This window comes from Oryx dammah, unplaced genomic scaffold (genome assembly GCF_014754425.2).
Source record: "Oryx dammah isolate SB20612 unplaced genomic scaffold, SCBI_Odam_1.1 HiC_scaffold_29, whole genome shotgun sequence".
NCBI lineage: Eukaryota > Metazoa > Chordata > Mammalia > Artiodactyla > Bovidae > Oryx > Oryx dammah.
Window position 1 is genome coordinate 109,454,338 of NW_024070213.1, and position 18,682 is coordinate 109,473,019.

Here is an 18,682-nt window from a genome sequence, read left to right on the forward strand (position 1 = left end):
AAAAATTAAAAAGAGTCGGACACAACTGAGCAACTGAACTGAACTGAACTGAACTAGTTCTTTTACTTTTTTCCTTAGAAATAGACAAGGGCTGAGCCAGAGATTTATTGAACTAACAAATATACCTCTATGTCTATGCATTCTTATACTTGGAAACAGATAAAATATTCTTCAACCCTCTTCCTCCTTGTTGTCGTTGTTTAGTTGCCCAGCCATGTCTGACTCTGCGACCCCATGGACTGCAGCATGCCAAGCTTCCCTGTACCTCACCATCTCCTGGAGTTTGCTCAAGTTCATGTTCATCACATCAGTGATGCCGTCCAGTGATCTCATCCTCTGATTTCTGCCTTCTCCTTCCGTCCTTGATCTTCCCCAAAATCAGGGACTTTTTCTCTTTAGGAGCATTGTATTGTGTTAAGAGCCTACTTAGCTCCTCGTGAATATTGACCTATATATAATAAAATTATACCAAAAGCCTTTGCTATGTGCCTAGGCTTATCCAGATCCTAGGAAAAACAATGCACTAATGCTGAGAATCTGACAAATTGGGTCTGGAATTTGTATATGGCATTTATTTTTACATTATTTATATAAAATTTCCATAATTAGATTTTTCACAGAATACACATTTGGAGCCACTCTGCAGAAATATACAAAATAATAGAGAACTGAAGATAAAGTAGGGTTGTATTGGCCATGAAAATTCAACATTCCCACCTGATCATTAATATTTTTAAAATCTGCAAATACATCCAAGGACTGCCTTATTAACAACAGAAGTTTCTCCAGATTGTCTCTAAGAGTATTCAACTTGACTGAAGGCAACAATTACTTAAAATCTCAGCCTCTGAGAGCACTACCCTTCTTTACAGAACAACAAAGAGATCATTCTAAGCAGAACAGTCAAACACCTAAACATCTCTGAAGCATGAAATGTACACAGTCCATATATGCCTAAGGGAAAACAATATAGCACAAATATGACTTAATAAAAAAGACTTATGTAGAGAGATTACAAGAATTCTGAGTTTGGCCTATGCATCAATCAGGTCACTTACCAGATATCTCCTCTAGGCACTGCTTAGCCGTCTTATTGTATGATAAATCCATCTTAGTAGGGCTGGTGCAGGAGTCGGCAGATGGTAAAGAGGTCCCTTCATTTTCTGGATGAGCTCTGAAATGAACCCAGAGGAGAGAAATGCAGATTGCTGTCATCAGTGACTCATCAAAGTTCTCTAATACAGGAAGAAATCAATGTATTAAAAGTTTTCTATTAAGATGAATGAGCATTTCTTTATGTCTGAGAAATTTCTTTATTTTTCACACAAAACGGAGATACACTGGTTGTAGTGAGATATTAAATCAGATTTCCTTATTTTTCACATACAACCCAAGTTGTAATGAGATGTTAAATCAGATTTCTTAGACTTTTCTAAGTTTGAAAGCTTGTAATTACCAATGTATTCTTTTTTGACAAAAGGTTTCAAACGATTCTTTTTTCTTTTTGCTGTTTTAGAGAAAGTCTAGCTAAATTGTGTTCTTCCGAGAATAATAAAAGCATTGAAAATAACCCAAATATTCTTTCCCTGCAAATTCTATAAAATATATCCTAAAATACAAAGTATGTATAAAATAAATACTGACTCTACTATGGGCTATAAATGTCACTATGATGTTTTCATTTCAGAAAAAAGTCAATCAAAAAGAAATTCTCATTCTGAAAACCCCTTTTTCATATTGTTTTATATTTGTCTATATATGTACATGGATATGTATTTGTGTGTGATTAATATGTAAAGATTGGGTCTAATTAAATAAAAGGCTTTCCACAGAAGGACCGCACATGTTTTGATAGTCCAGTCTTCATGCAATGCTTCTTCCTTTTATGCACAGACAAACATTTTAAGAGGCTCTCTCTCTCTCTCTATGCAGTTTCAAAATCTACATATATTTTGTCAAGAATACCACATATTACAAAGTCCACACCATGAAGTACAAGAGAAAGAAGGAGACAAGACAATACAGCATCGTACACTGGACTTTGTTCTTCATAGTTACCTCATTTGTTTGGGGTCCCATTCCTACAGGGTTTGGACCATGGAAAGTAATCACTAAATATTTCTTACTTTAAAAAAATCTAAAAAGAATATTTTTATGTGAAAGGAAAATTCAGTATATCTTTAATAAATTTTTACCTAATATATTACATTTATTTTAAATCCTCGTTTTGTTTAAGAAAAATAAGGTGTAGTCACTGATGTTAGAAATATTTTTTTTTTATTTATTGGACATGTCTAGAAAGTCTGAAAAATTCATTAGGATCTTAATAAATCATGGAAAATTAAATGCTGTGTGTATGTATACAGGAATTGATATAATAAAAGAAAGAGGCATGTAAGAGTTCATAGAAAGCTGCGCCTTGACCTCTAGTGATTTCTAGCAGACATTCCTAATTTTCAGGCAAAGTCCAAAATTACAAATACTTATTTTTCTCCTTTTTTGACAACACTTCATACTCTCAATATGCGACATTTGTGCAATTATTTGATAAATGTTCATCTCCAAAGTAGAGTCCATTCTCTGTATTTGAGCTCACCATTATATCCCAATGCCTAGCCCCACGTCTAGCATATATATGAATGAGTAAATCTGATCAGTAGTGATTATAAAAATAGTCTTCTTGGTGGTAAAATATATGGAAGGAAGCATGGGATCACGACGCATGCTTTGGCTCTGGTTGGAAACTTGGCTCTCTAAGCAGTTATTAACTCATGTGACCTTGCTAAGTTATTTAGTTCCTCTGAACCTCAATTTGCTTATGTGCCAAAGTAAAGAAAAATATGTTCTTCACAAAATAACTGTGAGCTCAAGTACTATAATTACTAAAGGTCTGGAAACGCATTTTCTTGAGGCTTGTGGGACTCTGGCCAATGTTAAAATGTGGGGAGTATATCTGGCTCTCTGTGCCACTTACTTTCTTCTGTGTCCCCCAGGATCTCCTAGTTCCCCTGTCTGTCACCCATGCCCACTCACTTCCAAAGTTCATTTTCATCTATTCCTCCACTTGGGCTCTTTACTTGTGAGCCATTGCACCTCCTTGGCCTATTCTTTAGCCTGGTGTCTATGAATGAGGGGGAAAATATTCCTCTGACATTTTCTAAGGATTGTTATTACTTGCAGAAGAAATTTAAATTGCTAGTATATAGTGAAATAGGAGACCCCAAGAGAGCGTACTGGCTGCCTGCCAAGGAGTCTCTGAGAGGAATGGGCAGTTAGAACTGGCTGGGAGCCAGGGTGGTCTACAGTCACACAGGTCAGAATTCACAGCCTGGCCTGTCAGACGCTGAGTCATGGAGAGCAGTTCTCTAAGATGGCTGTCTAATGCCCAGCGCCAACTGGGTCTTCCTAGAACAAAACCTGAGCTATCTCAGGAATCAGAATACTTGTAGCCTTAGTTATAAAGATGCCAAGCATCTCCCTCTAGGAAAATCTCTACAGAGCAAAAGAATATGGAGAACGTATTTTGAGAGTAGAGTTTTTCTTTGCTGCAAATAAACACACCTTAAAAAGTACTTCCCAGTGTATGGCTTTCTTCCTCAGTATATGAAAGTGAAAGTGAAGTCGCTCAGTCGTGTCCGACTCTTTGTGACCCCATGGACTGTAGCCTACCAGGCTCCTCCCTCCATGGGATTCTCCAGGCAAGAGTACTGGAGTGGGGTGCCATTTTCCTTCTCCAGGGGATCTTCCCGACCCAGGGATCGAAGCCCTCAGTATATGAAACCTGGTATTAATTCCATTGGCTAAGTCCCCACCCTTAGATAAAAATATTCAAACTTCAGTCTTAGAAACCTTTGTTTTATTTTTTAATATGACAGTGAACATTTCTGGTTGATTTGCTCTTTAACTTTTTTTTTTTTTTCCCATTTGTTGTTTTTAATTTAGGTCACAAGAGATAATTTTATTTATACCATATTTTCACATTCTTTGGTGTGTGTGTCACTATATTCCCTATCTGCGCTACCGAGAATGGCAATGATAGAGCAACAGATTGGTTAAGGGAAGGAACATAGATAAGTTAAACTTCAAATAACTATAAAAAGACCCCGAGAAATCATCTTTGGTTTGTATTCACATGTATATGGTTCCAGACCTCCTGCTCTACATATGTTACAAGCCATCCATTTCTCCACAATTTGCACTTCATTATTTGTTAAAGTGGAGTCAGATTTTAACTCTAGTCTATAGAGGGACAATCAACACTAACTGGTAAAGATTTAACTTTTATATAAATGATCAAAGAAGTTCAGTTTAAACTCTGAATTCTCTCAGCATGTCCTTTATTTTTGCACATGCTTCATTCCAGTAAAATAAAAAGCTCCAGGGATGATTCATAAAATAACTCACGAAGACTTAAGAATCAATAGTGTTCTCTAATCAAACGGTACAGTCACAGTGGCATCATTCACTGCTTCCATGTAGTATGATATTGAACTCTCCTCATATTGACTGGGAACAGGAAAGAAAATGAGGATCATGAGGTTCCTTCAAACTATTCAGAACACATTATCTTGTGCAGACCACCTGACTGTGCATTTACAGCAAGGTCAACATGTAAAAAGTACTCATTGAAACTGTAAGGGCATGGCAAAAACACCATTTAATTTATCTAGAGTTCTAATATTAATATGTTAGTGCTAGCATCTGTTACTAAGAGTCTTTGTAGGTAAAAGTAGATTTCACCAATGATTAACATAAAATTTATTTCCCCATTTAAGTGTACTCACTATGTGCCAAGTGTTTTATCTAGGGCATATCAAACTCCACAATACTGTCACTATTTTCTCAGTGTTTGGTTGCTTCCAAAGTTCATGTGTTGAAACCAATGTGATGATACTAGGAGGCAGAGCCTTTGGGAGGTGATAGGATCATGAGGATGGAGCCCTTCTGTATGGGATTAGTGCCATTATAAAAGAGATCTTGGAGAGGCCTCTCACCCCTGCTACCATGTGAGGACAGGATGAGAAGACGGTCATCAAAAACCAGGAACCACACTCTCACCAGATACCGAATCTGCTGGCACTCTGATCTTAGACTTCTCAGCCTCCAGAACTATGAGAAATAAATGTTAGTTGTTTCAGCCACCTAGTCTATAGTATTCTTGTTAGAGTAGCCAGAACAGACTAAGACACTGGTAATGTAGGTGCTGTGGATAAATGAAGGGTTATAGAGGTGTAATAGTTTGCTCTGTATAACAAGCTGGTAGATACTTAAGCTGTATGTAAACCTGGCATCTTATAAATATTGTTCTATGAACCACTACTCTACAATTTAACTCCATCCAAGTGTCTCTGGACACTGAGCATGTTAATGTATATGGTGCCTCCCCAGATAACAGATAGCTTAGCCACTAAGTTATTATCTAAGAGTTAATAATGTAACAGTACTCAATGGTCTAATCTTAATTTTACTCTTTACTACTTTAAATTTTTACTTTTAAGAAAAGGAAGCTATTATCCATGCCATCTAAAGGAATTCAGCAATACATCTAGATACTACCAGTGTTCAGATTTTCAATTTCACAAATAGAGGTGTTGCACATTGTGGTTTATATAAAAAAAAATCTATCCATATGAACTCATCTTTATATGGATATACCAGTCACAAATGTGGACACAAGCAAAACTGGTTTGAATCAGCAACATTAATGAATGGTCTTATAGTTCCTGCTTTATAAATTCAATAGAAAAGAAAGAAAAATCAAGTATCTTTCTAAAAGCAGTCATTTCCTTATTGGTGGGCAGCAGTCGGGTGACAGCCGGGCCAAGGCCAGCAATCTGTCAGAATGAAGAGCAGGCCAGGATGGATGGGCCATTTGTTAGATCTGTGTGTTGTGGAGGGTGCTGAGCAAATAAGAAAGTATACTGAGGACAGCGGGAGCCAGGCTTCTCAGGTGACAAAAGAAGGCGCAAGCATGGAAAGGAGAAAGCAAGACAAAACTTTGCATGTTGATTTGGAATTGGAGGCATTGTGAATTCTCTAACAGATACCTCACCAATATTGAGACAAATGCGTATGTGTGTTATGTATACACCTATTTGTTTCACCATTTAGGAAACCTAGGGGCAGTGAGATCAGGCTTCTAAATATTATTCTTCACAAAAGAACTCAAGGCACCATAGGTAAAAGCTCAAGTTAAGGCAGTGAGAGTACATGATGAGTCTAGATCAGCTTGAGCCAAAATGAAACAAAGTTATGAAAGAATAACGGAGTGAGGGGAAATCAGTGTGAAGCAGATCCCAGTAGCCTGATTTGAGAAAATTTAAACATCACAATAAAGAGTCATTACTGATAGATTATAATCCATCGAAGACAAGAGGAGTCCATCAGTCCATGAAATTTAAAGCGAAGGAGAGGGATAGAGTATAGGAGAAGGAAAAGGAAGAGGGGAAAGAGGAGAAAAATAAGAAGGGACATCATTTTCTAAAAGTTGAATGGCAAGGCATACATACAGATGGAATTAGAAATTACATGACATCAACTGGAGTAAATGATTAATTTCAAGAAATCTCAATGTGTGCTGAAACCCTATGGGTGAAAGTGGATCAAGGAATAGAATTTTCATAGAGTCTCCAAACATCTTCCCATAAAAATATCTGTGAAATAGAAATGGGGCAAAATAACTATAGAGTAGAAAACTAGCAAACAATATCTCAAACAAGTGATCAAATTCAACATCACGAAAATGGGAAATATTAGTATTCTTGATACTTGAAAGAAAGGAAACAGAAAAAAAATCCAGCATCATTTCTGTGCCATTCTAGACAAAAAAGTATATTTGTGGGTCTAATCATGAGAAACTATCAAACAACCCCACACTAAGAAATAGTCTATAAAATGCTTGCCTTCAAGGACTTCCCTGGTAGTCCAGGGGTTGAGACTTCGTGCTCCAAATGAAAGGGGCTCCAGTTCAATCCCTGGTGGGGGAAATAAGACCTTACATGCTGTGAAGTAAAAATAAATATATATATTTTCCAAGAAAAGATGAAATATAAGAAAAGGAAACAGTAGTGGTTTGGTTGGGCAATCTGGCACTGAAGCTTGTAAGCTAAATATAGAAAGGGCAGTTTACCAAGCTTCTCTCTGAAGAAATGCCAACTCATGACCATCTTCAACACAACAGACCCTCTTCTAGCATCAGCTCTGTTTTCCTGCTTAAAATACTCCTGTGTGAGGGAGGTTAAACTGCTACCCTCTACCCTGGGCAGATATATATATATATCAAATTTAGCAGAGACAAGTTTGCAAGGCAAGCTTTCTATAAGCTTTAGTTTGTGCTGATGATCAGTTATGCCCAGTTCACATAAAACCCCAAGTGCAGTGTACGTAATCTGTAATGATAGCTTCAGGGCCTACACAAGTTTTATCTGCAAGATGGTTAAATGCTTCACATCAATCTTTGTAAACTCACAAGCTCCTACTCAATATACTGGTTCAACAAACAAGTTAAACTTAAAACCATATACGTAAGCATTTTTAAAACTAAGGTTTTGCATTCTTTGCCTTTCAGAACATCCTATATTCAGGTGCCAATTTTCTGTGTCACTTTCTAGGCAAATCTGAGATCTCCAAAATCTTGTTACAACTTAAATCTTTCCCCCAAACCCCTAATGTTGTTGTTCAAGACACATTATATCAGAAAAAAGGAAGCCTCTAAATTCAGACCTTCTTAACCTGATTTTATAAACCAAGGGTGTGTAGAAGTTTTCTGCTTATATTTAATAGTTAATCAATGGGTTTAAGAAGCACATTGATTTTTCTCTCAGTTTAACAATGTTTTGCCTTATCTAAAGGTTGAGTTTATTTTTTTTTCCTTTGTGAAATGTTCCCCCGATTCTCCCTCTTTGCCTTTAGATGTTTGCTCTATGTCCAAAACACTCTTTTCTTGACATTTATCACAAATGGTCAGAAAATAACAAAAAGCACATAGATCTCCTCAAACTCATAAGTTATGAATCTGGTTAATAGTTATTTTGAAATTTATTGGGTGCTGTTAAAAATACTGAGGTTTAGAGAAAATGTACAGGTCTTTCATGCCTCCCTGACTAACTTCACTATTAATGTATCTTTATAAGCACAAAAAGTATAGCTATGAAGTAATGCTTAGAGGTTAAAGCGTCTGCCTGCAATGCAGGGTACCCGGGTTTGATCCCTGGGTTGGGAAGTTCCCCTGGAGAAGGAAATGGCAACCCACTCCAGGATTCTTGCCTGTAGAATCCCATGGACAGAGGAGCCTGGTGGGCTACAGTCCACGGGGTCGCAAAGAGTCGGACACAACTGAGCGACTTCACTTTCACTTTCAATGAAAGTAAAAGAAATAGAAGAAAAAAAATGACACATGGAAAGAGGCGAGGCAATTTTGAAGGTCCCAAGGAGCTAAGGTAACAATTTTTGAACTCCAGGCAAGGAAAACAAGTTTGAAGACTGTAACATAGAGGGTAGACGCCAAGAAAGAAGGGGCACGTGGAAAAGTAAGCTTTTCTTCTTAAGTATGTTCTTACTCTTTATCTTTCTTTTCCTCCTATAATCAGTACCTCTAATTCAAGTTTAACAAAGCTGACTCTGAAAGTCAGTAAATGTCTCCTTCATCCAGCCACTGACCCTGGTATATCCTGCCTGACCTCTCCCACTAACAATTTACTTACACAAGAAGACAAAGTACATTTTCAGATTGTGCCACACACCCATCCTCTCAAGTGCTAGACTACACACTCACACAAAGTCTAAAGTTTTTGACATTCAAGAGTTTCTACTACAATCAGGCTGCAATCAGTCTTTGTTTTCTAGGAAACAGATCTTGCCAACAACCTACATATCTAGTGTTGATACTGTATACTTGGCTCCTTTAGTCTTACATTTCCTTTTCTGTCCCTCTCATCTCTAAATGTCCAACTCTCACTTCTCTTTCAGAATCCAGCTTAAGTGCTACTTTCTGATTCCAACAACTAGCAGTAATTTTCCATTTTTCGAAGTCTCAGTTGCCAAATCTGGTTCACTACTGTTTTTTTTTTTTTTTTTAAACATTTCCTGCTTCATTCTGTGGTTATGTTTGAGTCAGTCTCTTTTCTACTACACTGTGGACCATAGAAAGAAAATAAATAACATATGGGATGTGTGACGTTTCACTCTGACCCTGATACCTTAATAAAGTAAAGCTATTTAGCAGGGAGTCAGAAGTGGTGGGGGTGGGGGTGGGGGGTGGTACATGAATGAATGTCCTGAAGAGTAGATACAGTTTCATTTTGTAAACATTTTAAAGTTGTTTATATTTCAACTAAACTTTACCATTTATAGGAATAAAAGACTTCTGGCTTTTTTTTATTCCATTGTACATTTTTGGCAGTGTTTCTATTCTTTTATAGTGGGTGAGTCTAAGCCATGATGATGGTGTTTCACTCAATTTTTATGTGGTTCTTATTGTGGGAAGCTTGTCCTGGGCAATTACGCTATCAAATAAAAATAAACAAGACTCTTGTTTTTCAATGAGTTTATGTTATAGTTGGAGGTGGCTGAATTCACTCTTGTTAATAAGTAAACCAACAACAAAAAAAACAGTAGATGGTGATAAACTATGAACAAAACACAAGAGGACAATATAGCATGCAATTCTGGCAAGAGGCATTGTGAGTGTTCCTTCAGATTAGATAGCTGAAGATAGACTGTGTTAATAAGCCTCGTGTAAGTAGAGCTCTGATGAAAAGGAGCCTGCTCTGATCCAGGAGAAACTCCTTACATGCAGAGAGAATATCTATGACAAAGTCCCCAAAGCAGGACAAGTGAGTTGCTGAGAACAGAAGGAATGCAGGGATGCAGGGACTGTGGTTTAAGGGCTAGATAGAGGTGAGATAGGGCCCCGATTGTGTAGCAACTTGTAGGGCTTGGAAAGAAGCTTGGGTTTTACTACATGTAATGGAAAGCCAACAGATGGTCTTATGAATTTAAATGACATAAAATTTATTCTTTTAGAAGATTAGAGTTCCTGTTGTGTGAAGGATATTACTGGAAAGAGCCAACAGGAGATGCTAGAAGACTCATTGGAAACTAGGTGAAAATTGGTGGTACCATGTCTTGGGCCAATGGAAGGAGGGTGGGAATAGAAAGAAATGTACAACTAAGGGATGTTTTAGAGAAAGAGACAATAGGACTAGCTGAAAATAAGACATGCTGGGAGGGGATGATTGAAAGAAAAAAATGAAGCATGGATTCATTCTAAATTTTCTTCCTAGTTTCCCAATGAAGTAATCATGGATTCTAACCTCTAGTTTCTAGCAGTTTTGGTTACTAGCATTTACATATTACTTAGCAATTTGCCTGTTATTTTTTCCATCATGCTTTGATTGTAAAAATGTCAAGTTTGGATGATGCCATAACATTCTTCCTTCCTCCTGACAAATGCTAACTCATCTTTTAAGTCTTAGCTGTTCTTTCACCTTTTCTTTAGTGCATACATTGACTCCACCCTCACACAAGAGTCAGGACAACTCTTCTAATTATTTGTTGTATATATTTCCATGAGAACAATGATTTTTTTTAAGTTCTTGATTAAATTCTTATCATTATCACCAATATACTGAACCCCCACAGAGCAGAGACTTTTTTACACTTTGTAACTCTTATAACACAGTATTTTCAGAATGAGTAATGAGTACATAAAAGAAAAAATAAAACTTTGGTGATTTTCTTTTACTTAAACTATGGAAACTGGTCACTGTATCACTTAAGACTCTTCAATAGTCACCTTAACACTTAAAAAGACAGCTTAATCCATTCATACAGGTCTAAATATTGGAAACTTCTTACAGTGAATTAAAATCTTTTTTAAGTTTTCATCTTGATTTTAGTGCTATCCACACATTAAATGGATAAGGTATGCCAAATTCAGAACTACTTTTATCACATTGTAGTGATAAATGAGCTACAGGAACTTAATATAGAATATCCTTGCACTATACAGGAGTACGTCTAATATAAAATTCATTAACTTCTAAAACTCAACATTATATTTATAGGACATTGAACATTCAATTTGCAGTAAAGAATATTATGAAGCAAATATAAAGTCCCCAAAGGAATACTTAATAACCAGCATGACCTAGAAGTAGACTGAGAACAAGGAAACATATACATGACCCATCAATCTTCTCATTATATAAAGGCTATTTTATTTTCTTTAAATATCAAACATATGCATGTTTATACATATATATATACACACATAAATATGTGTTTTAAATTTATTCTACTTAAAAGCAGTAAAGTATTTCCCATTATAAATGAATTCTGATGGAGATATCTGCAAATCTGCTGTTGACATTTTCCCAGCCAGAACTTCCCTAGTAATATGTCCTATTTCTACATGTACAGAAAGAACTGCAAAGCAAAGGAGAGCACACTAGAGATTCAGGCGTATATGGGTTCAAAGGCAAACTCCTGCTAGCCCTGTGACTCTAAGGGATTATCATTATTCTGCCTTGAAATTGCTGCTTCTTCATCCCTGTAAAATGCTGTTATATACCTTTGTCATGGGTTTATGACACAGTTTAAATGAAAAAAAAATGAATATAAATTTTGTAATAGAGACTTGCATTAAGTAAGCACTCAAGAAACACCATTATAAAATAGTACATTATTACTATTATCTTATCAAATGATTAGCAACGCTAGGAAAGTCTGTCAGGAAAATTTCCTGACAGAAAATTTTCCAAGAAAATTTGTAAATGGTGTTGGAGTAGTCAGAGTTGAAAAGACATTGGGGTCACAAAAGCCGTATGATGTGACTCTACAATTTTCACTGACCGTTATGAAGCTTGAATACTGTCTACTCTAAGATGATTTATATTATCATTAACAAAACTATTCTGAACTTATAAAACACTTCACGCAAACTTTGCCTCATATGTAGCCTATGATATGACATTTCTGATTCAATGGTTTTATTTGTTTTCAATTACTTTAAATTACTGAAAATAAAACAGAATTAATGACATTTATAAGCAATTTATTCTGAATCTGGCTCTGTGCTTAAGTCTTTACACAAGATTTTCCTAATTTAATTTTTAAAACAACCAAATGAGGTAGATATTCAACCACACTTTACAGTTTCTACAGGTTAGAAACTGAAACCTGGGGAAGGTCATTTACAATGTGGTAGGTACTGTTCTTAGCCCTGTATAAGGATCAACTCATTTAACCTTCAAATTGCCTTATGAGGAAGCTTCTATTATCACTACCTCTATTTTACAGATTATAAAAACTGACGTCCAGAGTCTTTAAATGTATTACGCAAAGTCACATGGTCAATAAATGATGTCATCAAGACTTCAACCCAGGGAACCTGGCTCTCGGGGCCACAGTCTCAACAATACAAGGTGCTATTTCTGATCCATGGTAGAAATCACAGACTTGACAGCCTGAAATCCTAGCTACTTGGTTATATTACCTCAGGTTTATAGTCTTCATTTTAAAGAGTGCAAACAGAAACTGAAAGAGGCTGGAGAATTTGGCAAAGTCACACAGCTGATTCACACTTTAACCTCTAAACTATGCTGCTTCCGCTTTTAAATAGCAAAGGCTATACTTTCAAATGGAAATCACTAAATCTGTACCCACTGGATATGTTATTGCAAACAACCCAAAACATCTGCTGCTACTTACAGAAAGAAGCTTGCTAAATTGGTGGGTATGTCCTTTCTGCTTAGATTTATACTTTCTGGTTGAAATTCATCTGCGGTTATTTGAAATGAGGGACATTTTTACGGAATATACTTGAGAGCCACAAGTGCGCTGAGTGTGGCATATTTCAAACTTTATAATTTCTTCTTATATCGTTGAAATGTGGATTATGATTCTAACATCTTAATTTTTTTTTTGTCAGGTAGGGTCTCCGGAGTTAAAAGGACCTGCTGACTCCTGCTGTAATGAGGGTGAGGCAGGCATGACCTAGAGAGGTCCTGCTCAGCCCCTGGTCTGCAGCCCAGTGGGCCCCTCCCCCAAGCGAGCGGCCGTTAGAGCAACTGTCAGGGAGCAACCGTTACTGATCCCGCTCACACATTGGCTGACGCTGCAGTGGGCCCCTCCCACCCGCCCCGTATAAAAAGAGTCTGAATTCCGACTGAGGGAAGATGGTTTTTGAGACACTAGTCTGCCATCTTCTTGGTCTGCTGCTGCTGCTAAGTCACGTCAGTGGTCGACTCTGTGCGACCCCATAGACGGCAGCCCACCAGGCTTCCCCGTCCCTGGGATTCTCCAGGCAAGAACACTGGAGTGGGTTGCCATTTCCTTCTCCAATGCATGAAAGCTAGCTTTCTGATTAAACTCATTATTCCTTGACCCTGCGACCCAGACCTGGATTTACTGCCCTGCCTTGCAGCGAGCAGAGTGAGCTGGGGCTCCGTGACACCATGCGATTTGAATACAACAGTTTTAAATGGATCATTGTTAGTCAGAAGAGCAGACTTAAAAAAGGTAAGCTAAGATCTGAAATTCGGTAACAACATTTGTTTGGATGAGTACATAAATCTCTGGTGGGGGGTGGAGGGGTTGGGGATCACTTAAAGCACTTAGGTTTTTCAGGGAGGGAAAACAAAGCATTTATAATTATTTTCTTTACTTAAAAACTCATATATGCAATAAATTTAATAAAATTTGAAACAATATAATCTTGATCATTTCCTATTTGTAGTAAATGCTACATCCTATTTTCCCTGTCGATAAACTATACAACTGCCAAAATCATAGGCATTATACCTCTCCAGTAACCTCTTCACTGAAAAGACAGGGAATGAAAATGGTGACACAGCAGCACTGAAATTTCTAACTGATTAAAACTTACCACAAAACAATAGGCAAAATGTATTCTTTTTAGAGCTGTATAGTAGGATTTATATTTGAAAATATAGCATGTGCTATATATTTTAATACACGAAAACTAAAATATAAACAAAAAGTTAATGAAGCATAAATATAATAATTACATAGATCATTATTTGTGCCTAGAAACACAGGCTTAGCTGTGGAAAGTTAATATACATTTTATGTTGGGAAAACGATGCCTTATAAACAACATATATCAAACATGTACAAGGTGCCAGAATATATAATAAGCATCTTATATGCATTATGCCTGCTATTCTTCCCAACTCAGCAAGTTAGATACTATTCCTTTTTGACACTTGAAAATAATGAGATTAAGGATATTAAATTCATTGTCCAAAGGCATATAGCTGGTAAGTGGCAGACCTGGCTATCAAATCTACATATGCCTGATTCTAGAACCTGTACCCTTAACCATTAGAGTCTACTTTCTCTCATGGGTGAAATATCCCTAAACTCCATAAAAAAAGAATTATTTTAAATAACTAATAAAATTATTTTGAATGACTAATAGTAAGAGGACCAAGAAAAAAGTCATGGCACCTGGGTTCTATTTTGCCTTGAACAACGAGTAGGTTCACTTTCAAAGGCCTCCATTTCTTAAGTAGAGAGGGGAAGAAAAGGGGGGAGAGGGGAAGGACAAGAGGACTAGCAGACTGGATACAGGAGATTTTCTCTTAAAATGTGTCACTGTGGGCCTCTAACTTCAGAATGAACCATTGTTCCACAACGACTATGTGAAATAGGACTCTGCAACCTTCCTTGGGACACTCTGAGTACGCAGACCTGTCACTGTTAAAGCTGTGGAGAAGAGAGGCCACCTTACCTATAGATGAATGGAGCCACAGTGGCGGTATTTGGGTGGCTGTGTTGCTGCTGCTGAGGGAGTTGGACAGCACCATTTCCCATGCTCTGCCCACTGCCTTGCACCACTAAACCAACAGAGGAACCCGCCAGAGAAGCATGGCTGGTTTCCCTTCCTTCCAAGGGAGCAGGGCAACTGGATGTGCTTGCTTTCTCAGTGGTTATGGGTTTAGGGAAGGACTGGGAAGGGCTTCCCTTGGTAGTCCTGAATTTTTCAGACTCTTTGCTTGCTGAGTTGCCAGGTGAAACAGTCTGCTTTGCTGTTGGCACCTTTGAGCCCGGCTTTGGAATTCCACTGGAAGAGGGGATTAAGCTTTCCTTCTTGGCTGCTGTCGTCTTGCTACCCTTTGGGATTAAGCTTGCAATTTTAGAGGTCTTTTTTGGAGCAGTATCCATCATCTGATCTTTCTCGTCCTTGACCAGCTTTTCAGTACAAACTTTACTTTTGTCCCTGTTCTTTTCCTCTTTTTCCTTTGGCTGTAGCAAAGACTTTTTATTGCTGAGATTTTTGCTTCCAGCTTTTGGAGGGGTTAATTTCGGTGACACTTTGGGGCTGCTGTTTGTTGAGCCACCGCTATTGAGACCACTGTTCAAACCTTCCATTTCACCAGATTCAGAAAAGGCATCGTCTTCCTTCACACCATCACTGGGTCCTGAACTGGCCGACTGCGGGGGGCGTAAAGCAGTCCGGGCATTGACCAGCTTGAATTTCTCAAGCATGGATTTCTGTCCTGAGGGAGCTGTTTTGACCCCTTCTGAGGCAGGGGGCTTCAGTCTGTCTGCAGACGGTGTGGGAGAGGTGGCTGGGCTCGCCTGCTTCACGCTGAGCATGGTGGACGTGGCGCTGTGCTTGGCATTCATGGACTTGCTGCGCCATGGCTTGCTGGTGCTCGGGGAAGGGATGGCTGAGGCAGGGGGCTGCCCCGCAGTTCCGGGAGGCTGCATGTTACCATTTACCCCTGAAGATGGTTGAGGTCCTTTGGAGGAATCTGGACATGGTTAAGAACAAACATTTTTAAAAGGCTGATTAGTTTTTGATCATTTATATCAAGCTATTTTTTGAGGGCTATAAGAAAATAAGGCCTATTGTCATATAAGTACTTACAGTGCACTAGTGTTAACTTACTTTCCACTCAGCAATCTCATTATGATATGAATTTTTATATGACTATTATAACACTGATGAATGCTGGATTAAAAGTCTTAAAAAGCTAAACCAAAAAAAAAGATTTTATAATATCATATAGAAGAAAAAAAATGAGTTTGGAGTTAAGAGATCTCAGCATAAATTTGAGAACTATATAGCATTTGAGAACCATATAATTCTGGTCATGTTATTTACCTGAAGTTTCATCTACCATAAATACCTCCCTCTTCCATCCTCTTTTTCTGAGAAATGGAGTGATAAAAAATTAAATTATCTATTTATGTAAAAAAGGCAACAATGATACTGTTAACATACTAGATATTGTCAAATTAATGCCAAGTTGTCTTGATGAAATGTCCAAAGGAAATAGTTTACTAAAGAATCTTTTAATAATATTCCAGGATTGGAGTCCATTAAACCAATTAAATATTAATAAATATAAAACTACAATGCTTTCACTTTTCAATGTTTTCTTCAAGAGTATCAAAATGCATGATAAAAAACATGTAATTAAGTCAGTTGGTATGGAATACTTGTCTTACCTATTTTTCAGAAGAAAAATCTACATAAAAAGTTAATAAAGAAGTTAGAGACATGAAAAGAGGTTAAATTGCTTATTGAATTTTTGTATGAGGTAGGTTTTCTTTTTTAATAAATGTGCCTAAAATAATATAGTAGATTTGTGAAGTTTATATTAATAAAAACAACTGTATAGACAAATGTGGGCTTCACTGGTGGCTCAGCAATAAAGCATCCACCTGCAATACAGGAGATGCAGCAGGAACTGTAGGTTTGATCCCTGGGTTGGGAAGATCCCCTGGAGAAGGAATCAGCAATCCACTCCAGTATCCTTCCCTGGAAAAACCCGTGGACATAGGAGCCTGGCAGGCTATAGTCCGTGGGGTCACAAGAGTGACCCCAGAAAACTATTTTATATTGAATTAGTACACCAACATTGACTCCTAATTCTCACTATGTTTCCTACAATTCCACATTTTAACTATAAAAATTGGTGTAATTCTGTGTTTAAAAATGCTTCACTAAAATGTAGTAGTTCACTGATAACCCATTATGCTTACATGGTATATTTAAATTTGAAAGCATAGGACAATACATTGATTTTTTTTTACAGTATTTAAAGTCTATAATTGTGTCCATTTCTAAAATATTTGTAAGGCTCCATTTGGTTCATACACAAACAGTAAGATATTCTTAAACAGTAGAAGTATCTGACTAATTCTAGACAAACAAATCCAAACAAGATTCAAATGTCTAATATCTCAAATACCTTCAGTCTCTGTGAATGGATTTCAATTCTTTACTTGTATCTGTTTTAAGTATAGGTTATTCCAAATTTACTTCACTTACAGATTCCTTTCAGAAACTGTTAACATTTCATTGTAATCTGAATCATTCTCAGTAGCAGATAGAGTACACTGATTACCTATAGTTAGAAATGCCTATCAAACATTTCTTCAGAACAGCTCCTACTTATTGGTCAGGTCTCACTCTCACCTCACTTCCTCTGCAAAAAAACACAAAAACATCATTTCCACCCTCACCTCTGCTCTCCCTAGCATCAAGTCTGGGTTAGGTGACAACTCTTGTGTGCTAACTCAATCATATCCAATTCTTTGCCACCCCATGGACTGTAGCCCGCCAGGCTCCTTTATCCATGGAATTTTCCAGGCAAGAATGGAGTGGTTGACATTCCTACACGAGGGGATCTTCCCGACCCAGGTATCGAACCTGCACCTCTTGAGTCTCCTGCTTTGGCAGGTATTTTCTTTACCGCTACCTCACCTGGAAAGCCCCTACCATAGTTTTTTATTTCTCTTAGTATAGCCATTATAACTTCACTGTAATTGTCTGTTTCTTCTATTACATCTATATATATGGTCCATGAAAGCAAAGACCATATATTATGGTCTATATTATGCATAGTTCTATACTATGTACACAGTACCTTCTATGTGTAGGACACTAAGTATCTGACATTCATTAATTCAGGCTTTCCAACAACTGCATGAAATTTTCATCATTAATCTCATTTTGCATGTGAAGAAACTGAAGCACAGTGAGGTTAAATAACTTGGCCAACATTACAAAATTTGTAAGTGACAAGTTTGAGAACTGAATTTAGCTTGGGGTTCTAAGTTAATTCTGTCAACGACTATGTCATAATATTTTCAAATGCATATAGTGCTAAATACAATTTTACAGTTTTTGAAAGTGATAAGGAATAACACTGTTCCTGGACTCTGGAAACACAGAAGATAGTCAATGTCAAACTAATGCCTTGAATAGAATTGCCAAATGAACTTTATTTCTTGATTACCTGGGTTCAACTGGAAACTAAGAATACACCTAAGCAAGATGAATTTTCTCAAGTTCAGTGACTTGTGTACATACCTGTGAATTTCACAGAGTGAACTTTTCAGTGATTTTTGTCAACATCTATGGCTCTATTTTGACTATCTACAGAAATATTAATCAGTGCTATTTAGTTCCTCCGATCTCTAGGACATGAATCTAGGCACAACAGTTATTAAAGTTTACTGAGTAGCTGTATTGTGCAAAGTCTTAGATGCCCCAAGACACAAACTGGTCAGATGAAAGAAACTGGATTCACAAAAGATGAATGGCTGCTGGGGGCCAGCGTGAGGAACTCCGCCCATGGCAAGGGTCATGAGGAAGGAGGCTTGGCATACACAAAGGCGTAATCAAGCCTCAGGAAACCCC

At 37.4% G+C, this 18,682-nt stretch overlaps 1 protein-coding gene across 7 annotated transcripts in view; it reads right to left on the reverse strand.

Annotated features, from left to right (window-relative positions):
* Nucleotides 1-18,682, reverse strand: part of NAV3 (neuron navigator 3) — a 608,990-nt gene that overhangs the window by 190,014 nt on the left and 400,294 nt on the right. For all 7 annotated transcript variants that reach the window (XM_040233842.1, XM_040233840.1, XM_040233838.1 and 4 more), the window contains 2 exons: nucleotides 14,756-15,782; nucleotides 1,059-1,174 (listed from right to left, as the gene is read on the reverse strand). In XM_040233842.1, the coding sequence (XP_040089776.1) occupies nucleotides 1,059-1,174; nucleotides 14,756-15,782 (1,143 nt within the window). The remainder of the gene's footprint in view (nucleotides 1-1,058; nucleotides 1,175-14,755; nucleotides 15,783-18,682) is intronic.